This window comes from Nanorana parkeri, unplaced genomic scaffold, assembly GCF_000935625.1.
Source record: "Nanorana parkeri isolate BGI_ZX_2015 unplaced genomic scaffold, ASM93562v1 scaffold1241, whole genome shotgun sequence".
NCBI lineage: Eukaryota > Metazoa > Chordata > Amphibia > Anura > Dicroglossidae > Nanorana > Nanorana parkeri.
Genome location: NW_017307509.1, coordinates 251,573 through 259,894, shown reverse-complemented (window position 1 = coordinate 259,894; position 8,322 = coordinate 251,573). Strand labels below are relative to the sequence as shown.

General features: G+C 49.9%; 1 protein-coding gene across 1 annotated transcript in view; it reads right to left on the bottom strand.

Annotated features, from left to right (window-relative positions):
* Window positions 1-8,322, bottom strand: part of ATP4A (ATPase H+/K+ transporting alpha subunit) — a 36,020-nt gene that overhangs the window by 3,327 nt on the left and 24,371 nt on the right. Inside the window, exons 12-18 of the mRNA XM_018568763.1 lie at window positions 7,812-7,987; window positions 7,568-7,704; window positions 6,857-7,007; window positions 6,589-6,757; window positions 3,810-3,964; window positions 1,587-1,710; window positions 788-933 (exon numbers count right to left, since the gene is read on the bottom strand). Coding sequence (XP_018424265.1) covers window positions 788-933; window positions 1,587-1,710; window positions 3,810-3,964; window positions 6,589-6,757; window positions 6,857-7,007; window positions 7,568-7,704; window positions 7,812-7,987 — 1,058 coding nt within the window. The remainder of the gene's footprint in view (window positions 1-787; window positions 934-1,586; window positions 1,711-3,809; window positions 3,965-6,588; window positions 6,758-6,856; window positions 7,008-7,567; window positions 7,705-7,811; window positions 7,988-8,322) is intronic.

The window sequence follows — 8,322 nt, the reverse complement described above, 5'->3', positions numbered from 1 at the left end:
GCGACTGTTTATACAAACCAAAATTTTCAGTAAAACATAAGAGGGATGAGGGTGCTCCAATTAAATGGATACCAAACATGTCAAGCTTTTAAAAACGAAGGTACCCGAAATTGTCTACAGGCGAGGCTTTTAAAGCTTTTTACAGGTGATCAGCTTTTAGTTAACTGTGATTAATAGCCTTAGAAGTATTGCTCACAATATGTGAGCTGGAGTGCTTGAGACCTTTTTTTGGAATTATTTTGCGGTCATTTCAGCACCCACCCTATAGTTTGGGTTTTCTATCCCGTCAGGAGTGCGATGGGTGTGTATGTTTTTTGACCTTCTCTTTAAGGAGACATTAGGTGTCTGTTAGAAGGCCATTGAAGCTGATCAAGCACAGATCGTCCTCTCTGGCCGGGGGAATGACGGCTCAGAACCCGGAAGTGACTAAATTATCGTCGCTTCCAGGTTCATTCAGCAGAGTGGAGATCAGTTCTCTCTTCCTTCTCTTTGCAGAACCTTGATGCTGATCCCCGGGCCCACAAGGGGGGGCGGGGGTGTTGAAGCCCGGGCAACATGGCAGGGGCTGCGCATTTCTGAGCCTGTAGTGTTGTAAAGCCTCCCAATCACTTCCACTGTAAAACCAACAGGGGTCCATTGCTATACATCAGCAGCATCAAAAGGGTTAAGGGACACGGGAAGATTTCAGGTACTTTCACTGTTTGCATTTATAAATAATACATTTAATGATATATTAATAAGTACAGAGCTGCATTCATCTTTTATAGCTGCCTGCCTTCCACCTCACCCATTGCTGCCCGTAGCTGTCTTCCAAGTCCTGGAGGTGCTGATCCTCCCATTGGGCGCGCAGGCCCAGGCAGTAGGCCGGGAACCATCCCTCCTGAGCCATGGCGGTGAAATAGTCCATGAATCCTGCGAATGACTGAATGACGCCTGCGTGGGAGAGGAAACGCTATGAGAGAGGAAATGGTTAAGTGTACCTGTCTTATATATACACAAAAAGTGGAGGACATTCGCTGCCATGTTGAAGCAAACGGTTCAAGTCGTCCTCTAGTGACCACTAACGATGGCGCCTAGGCCGCGGGATTTTCTGGTAGAAAATGACAAAACGCTAACTTTACCACCCTGACCAATGCCGCGTGAAGTAATGTTGGCCAAAATGTTTTCTCTTTATTATATATATATATATATATATATACACATATACATATACACTGTATATAGTGTGAAAGGGTTGGAGACTGTAAGTTTTGTTGTTGCTGCCTGTGTGAACACTAAGGAGATTTCCCCTCACTTCCTGTTATGAAACCTCCCTGAATAAAAAACATGGCGGACATTTGACCCTTCCTCACTCCTAAAACTGGACGAGTCCACCTTCTATGTTCCCTTAGTGATAATTTGGAGGCTCCTCAGGTTCCTGAGATCTCCGGCCTGGCCAAAAACCTGTTTTTAGTGAGTGTAGGGGAGGTTTAGAACCCCCTATCTATTCACTAAGATCAGATTGGCGGCTGTGTGGGGACACCTGTAGTTCATGAATAGATGGCAGCCATCTTGTCTCACGTCGGCTGTTTATTGTTCCCACTCACCGATCTGGAAATACGAGTAGGCGGCCAGGGCCTCATTCACCAGGCGGTCGCGGCGCGGGTTCCTCGGTTTCAGATGCATGATGTCACTCTCGGCTCTCTCATACGCCAGAGACACAGAGGGGAACTAGAGGGAGGAGGAAATAAAATGCTTTCATCTCACCCAGCGGACATGGACACACATGCGTTTTTTAAAATTCATTCGCGTTGCTGCTCTTCCAACAACCATGCGTGTGTCGTGTGCGCATATCAATGCGTTTCCTTTACCATTTATTCATCGTGTTTCAAACCCTAAAATCCAGTTTAACATTCGGTGGCATTTCCTGCCAATGTGTTCGCCGGACGCTGATACAGCGAGTTTTCATTGCGTTATGTGTCACATGCTCTTCAGAAGTCATCTCCCAGCAGACAACGGGGTCAAGTCACAAAGGCAGCACTAGGATAAGGAGACTTAGGCTCTGTTCACACCTAGGCGTATCCAGTATGCGCATTTGTCGATTTGTGCGATTTCCGAGGGCTACTTGGCTGTATCCCAATGGAAACGCGCGACAAAAACGCCGCAAAGAAGCTCCTGTACCTTTTCAGGCGTAGGCCGTTTTGTAGCACGTTCAGACGGGCTGAAATACGGCAAGGTGTGAACCATACCCATAGAAAACAATGGGATTTTCATGTTTGAGCGTTTTGTAGAGCGTTCATAGAGCGTTGAACGCTCTACAAAACGTACAGGTGTGAACCAGGCCTTATTTTCCAAAAAGTGACAGTTATTTTCTGCTGGGACCAATAAGATTGGAAAATGATAGTCACATGACCAACGATAAAGATATTGACCCTTGTGTTGAATGCTTTGTGAATGGAGCCTCATTTCTTTGTAACACAAGACAATCATAAGTTAAGCGCACTACTATTGGTGGGGCGATTCGTGAAGGTAACCGTAGTAGGTGTGCTGTCTCCTTTAAACAGGGGGAGGGACCCTGTATGCAAAATAGACAAAAATGAAAAGAACAGAGGAGCGCTACTACCCGACATTTCTGACAGATAAATCAATCGTTGGTGATGAGTGTGTGTAGCGATAACTCCCCGCAGGGAGCCGCTGTTTGCCCGGTCCACATCTAGTCGGTCTAGGGGGTTGATTTCCAGCTGCGCCCCATTAGCACTAACCGCCCTCCACTGGTGCCCATAAATTGATGTCCACTTCAGTAGTATGATGCCAGTTGAACGTTTTATTGAACATCTTCTTAGGGAGAGAGGGCATAGGGGGTTCTATGTGTCTCGGGGTAAAAATCATCAGCTCCAGACTCACCGGATCTTGTGAAAGTAGCAAGGCAGGTCCCCTTGACCACATCAGATAGCCCCTGATGTACTATACCAGTGGTGGCGAACCTTGGCACTCCAGCTGTGCCAAAACTACAAATCCCAACATGCATCTGCCTCTGGGGGTCATGTCTGTGGCTGTCAGAGCCTTGCAACGCCTCATGGGACTCGTAGTTCCAAAACAGCCGGAGTGCCAAGGTTCGCCACCACTGTACTATACAGTCCAGATGGATGCAGATCCTCAATCACAGGAAATGCACCGACCACGCTCTGAAGCCCACATAGTTCCAGGGCACTTCAAGAGCCCGCACTGATCCTGGTCCTCTTCCTCTTCTCATCTCTCAGGCCTCCTCCATGTTGCAGGCCTCAGGGAAACCTTTTCCCCCCACATCAGCCACTGCCCACCCCCAGGCCTCGGCCTAACCGGGGGGGGCAGGCTGAACAGGACCCCAGCCCTAATCCATGGCTGGTCCCGGCGAGAGAGAGCACATGGCAGCTCCCACCCATATATGTACACTCTCCCAGCAGGCACCACTGGCTGAGTGAAGCCCAGTAATTGGCTGCTGTGCTGTACACAATTACGTTATCTGTCAGAGATGTTGGGCTGTAGCGCCCCTCTGTTCTTTTCATTTTTGTCTAATTTCTTTGTAACCAACAGACAATCTGTCTGCTCCCCCCTACATACATTGTGGGGTCCTTATTATGTCACCTCTACATGGACCAGGTTGTGGCAAGTGATGCTCACATCATCTACTGTTATCGAGCAGCCCCCCAGCTAACCTGAGACTATTCCATGCCTGTAACCCTTCCTGTGCTGACAAAGCACGCCTAGCTCCATCCTTCTTAGTCCGGGTCTTTACAGATTATAGTCCTGTGTGTGCCGACATATGTCCGGGGATTGTAGAGAATACTCACAATATCAGTACACAGCTCAATGAAGAGGATGGTGATGCAGCCCAGGGGTAGAGGGACGCTGGCCGTGATATAGATGAGATAGGGGGCCAGTTCTGGAATGTTCTTGGTCAGAGTGTAGGCAATGGACTTCTTCAGGTTGTCAAAGATCAGACGTCCTGGAGGAACCAATCAAAAAAATGTTTTATGTGTTTTACTTAATTCTGTGCACAAAAGAATGACACTTGGGGGCCACAAAACCAGAGATGGGGGGCTCCCAGATTAATGATACATTGGTGTTTTTGGGGAGCCCAGAGCGACAGTAAACTAGCACGTTAAGGTCTCGGAACAATGGAGGACTGACACTTGGGGGGCCCAGATCAATGGTACAATGACATGTAGAGGTATGAGAAGATTCAACATCGGACATGTGGCGGTCTTAGAGTGATGGAGGCTGGATTAGAGGAGGTCTCAGAGCAATGGGGCAGTGATACATGGAAATCTTAAAATAATAGAGGTCTGACACTTGGGGATGCCAAAGTAATGGCACTCTAACATGTGGAGGTCTCAGTGTAATGGCAGACTGAGACTTGGGGGGCCCCAGAGCAATGACATGCTAACATGTGGAGGTCTCAGAGTAATGGCAGACTGACACTTGGGGGTCCCCAAAGCAATGACACGCTAACATGTGGAGGTCTCAGCGCAATGGCAGACTGACACTTGGGGGGTCCTAGAGCAATGACACCCTAACATGTGGAGGTCTCAGAGTAAAGGCAGAGTGACACTTGGGGGGCCCCAAAGCAATGACACACTAACATGAGGAGGTCTCAGAAGATTCATAATCGGACATGTGGAGGTCCTAGAGTGATGGAGGATGGATTAGAGGAGGTCTCAGAGCAATGGGGCAGTGATACATGGAAATCTTAAAATAATAGGGGACTGACACTTGGGGATGCCAAGGTAATGACTCTCTAACATGTGGGGGTCCCAGAGCAATGACACCCTAACATGTGGAGATCTCAGAGTAATGGCAGACTGACACTTGGGGGGTCCCAGAGCAATGACACCCTAACATGTGGAGATCTCAGAGTAATGGCAGACTGACACTTGGGGGGTCCCAGAGCAATGACACCCTAACATGTGGAGGTCTCAGCGCAATGGCAGACTGACGCTTGTCGTTTCCAGGGCAATTCAGGGTCCCAGAGTAAATGCATACTCACACTTGGGGGTTTTCAGAGTCATCATCTATTGACACTTACAGCTCTAGAGTAAGTGTATGCTGACACTTTGGGGTCCCACAGTAATGGCGCACTGAAATGTAGGTGGCACAATGCCCCATAGGGGTCCCAAAGTAACTGATTCTTGCAGGTTTGAGAGCAATGGCACACTGACACATGGGCGGCCCAGGGTAAGGGCGGACTGACCCTTGGGGTCCCAGAGTAAATGCACACTGACACTTGCCCGTTCCATAGCAATCATCTACTGACACTTGAGGTTCTAGAGAAGGTGTACACTAACACTTTGGTATCTCGGAACAATGGCACATTGACACCTGGATGGCCCAGGGTAAGCGCAGACTGACCCTTGCGGTCCCAACATTAATACACTTTGACACTTGACATTTCTAGAGTAATCACCTACTGAGACTTGGGGTGCTAGAGTAAGTATGCACTAACACTTTGGGGTCCCAATGCAATTGTCCACTGATGCATGGGGGGGGGCAGACTAAGGGCACACAGATGCCTAGGGGGTGGGGGAAGAAGCAGACTAAGGGCACACAGATGCCTAGGGGGTGGGGGAAGAAGCAGACTAAGGGCACACAGATGCCTAGGGGGTGGGGGAAGAAGCAGACTAAGGGCACACAGATGCCTAGGGGGTGGGGGAAGAAGCAGACTAAGGGCACACAGATGCCTAGGGGGTGGGGGAAGAAGCAGACTAAGGGCACACAGATGCCTAGGGGGTGGGGGAAGAAGCAGACTAAGGGCACACAGATGCCTAGGGGGTGGGGGAAGAAGCAGACTAAGGGCACACAGATGCCTAGGGGGTGGGGGAAGAAGCAGACTAAGGGCACACAGATGCCTAGGGGGTGGGGGAAGAAGCAGACTAAGGGCACACAGATGCCTAGGGGGTGGGGGAAGAAGCAGACTAAGGGCACACAGATGCCTAGGGGGTGGGGGAAGAAGCAGACTAAGGGCACACAGATGCCTAGGGGGTGGGGGAAGAAGCAGACTAAGGGCACACAGATGCCTAGGGGGTGGGGGAAGAAGCAGACTAAGGGCACACAGATGCCTAGGGGGTGGGGGAAGAAGCAGACTAAGGGCACACAGATGCCTAGGGGGTGGGGGAAGAAGCAGACTAAGGGCACACAGATGCCTAGGGGGTGGGGGAAGAAGCAGACTAAGGGCACACAGATGCCTAGGGGGTGGGGGAAGAAGCAGACTAAGGGCACACAGATGCCTAGGGGGTGGGGGAAGAAGCAGACTAAGGGCACACAGATGCCTGGGGTGTGGGGGAAGAAGCAGAGTAAGGGCACACTGTCAAGGTAAAGGTGGAATTTCAGATCAATCCCAATATGGCACTTAGACTACCAGAGCCATATCACATTGGCATTTATAGGGCCCAAGCAATGGCATGGTGACACCCAGGGGTCCATGAAAACGGAAACACAGACACTAGGGGGTCCTATACAAATGGTACACTGACTCTGCAAACAAAGGTTTACTGGCCTTTAGGACTTCCTGTGTCACCGCGCTCTGCTTTTCGGAACATATGTACCTAAGGATAAATTGTATCCTCATCTTACCTTGTTCCACTCCTGTGACGATGGAGGCGAAGTTATCATCCAATAAGATCATGTCCGCTGCGTTCTTTGCAGCATCTGACCCTGCAATCCCCATAGCAACGCCAATGTCCGCCTTTTTCAGGGCAGGGGAGTCGTTGACACCATCTCCCGTCACGGCCACAATGGCTCCCTGGAAGTAGAGACAAATTTGAACTTGCCGGGCGAGGTCTGGCAATCTGCGTTTCGATTGGTACAACAAATATACAAATTGTGGGCTGTGATGACTTACCAACTTCTGACAACTTTCCACGATGATGAGTTTCTGCTGGGGAGAGGTCCGAGCGAAGACCATCTCGGGGTGCAGCTTAAGAGCCTCTACCAGCTCCTCACTGCTCATGTCCTTCAGCTGTCCACCATTGATGACACAAGCCCGAGCGTCGCTGCAGAGACAAGGATCAGGATGATTTTTGTGTGCATTCTATCAGTAGCCCTTAAAGGATCAATCCACCCAAAAGTAACATTCTAGTTGTAGGCAGAGCCTGTGAGACTGAGTCAGCCCTCTCTTCTTGTATGTCTTGGATACTCAAACAGTGAGATCTCCCTGCCAGACTCTGTTCATCTACCTGGGAGTTTCAGGTTTTCCTGTTATATTCTTCATGGTAAAAAATAAATAAAACTTCCAGTGGGGATGGTGGGAGTCCCATTAATTTGGCACAGCAGGGTTACAGACCTGGGAACTCAGTACATGGTGGGAGCCCCTCATAGTGGGCACAGCAGGTGTACAGACCCGGGAACTCAGCACAGGGATGGTGGGAGCCCCTCATAATGGGCACAGCAGGTGTACAGACCCGGGAACTCAGCACAGGGATGGTGGGAGCCCCTCATAATGGGCACAGCAGGTGTACAGACCCGGGAACTCAGCACAGGGATGGTGGGAGCTCCTCATAATGGGCACAGCAGGAGTACAGACCCGGAACTCAATGTCACCATTTGCTCTTACCGTTTGTTGACCTGCTCCACGGGAATGCGTAAACGAGCAGCAATGTCCTCCACTGTCTCGCTGCCCTCAGAAATGATGCCCACACTGGCGGCGATGGCCTTGGCTGTGATTGGATGATCTCCGGTGACCATGATGACCTAGGTTGCAAAGGCATCAAGTTTATTCACTATGGACAGCACCGCCATTTTATTTTCTCTCCAAATAAATTACCCCCCAATTTTTCCCCTTTGTCTCAATGTCTTACTCGGATTCCAGCAGTTCGGCATTTCATGACAGCGTCGGGTACGGTGGCCCTGGGAGGGTCAATCATGGAGATGAGGCCGGCAAAGCAGAGGCCGCTGGTGGGGAAGTTCATTTCTTCAGTGTCGAAGTTGAATCCTCGAGGGTACTCCTTCTCACTCAGGTACAGGTGGCAGAATCCTAAAATACAAATTATATTGAATGGTGGATCCGGGACAGGTGGTCCAGGTGAATCCGGGACAGGTGGCAACCCTACTTATAAGATACAGTGAAAAATAATGGACCCCAAGCCATTGCAGTTTCCCTTTAATTATGGCTCTGGTACTAAACGCGCACACCTGGCAGTTGCCGAATATGCATGCTGGGACTTTATGCAGAGAGCTGTTTGCTGGTTGATTCAAACAGATCCAGGATGGCAGCGATACATTAAGGTAAGGGGGACCTTTAAGACTGGTCAGAATCATACCACATGGGATTTTGGGGGCTGTTCAGAGATAAAAGGAGCACGCCCAGTC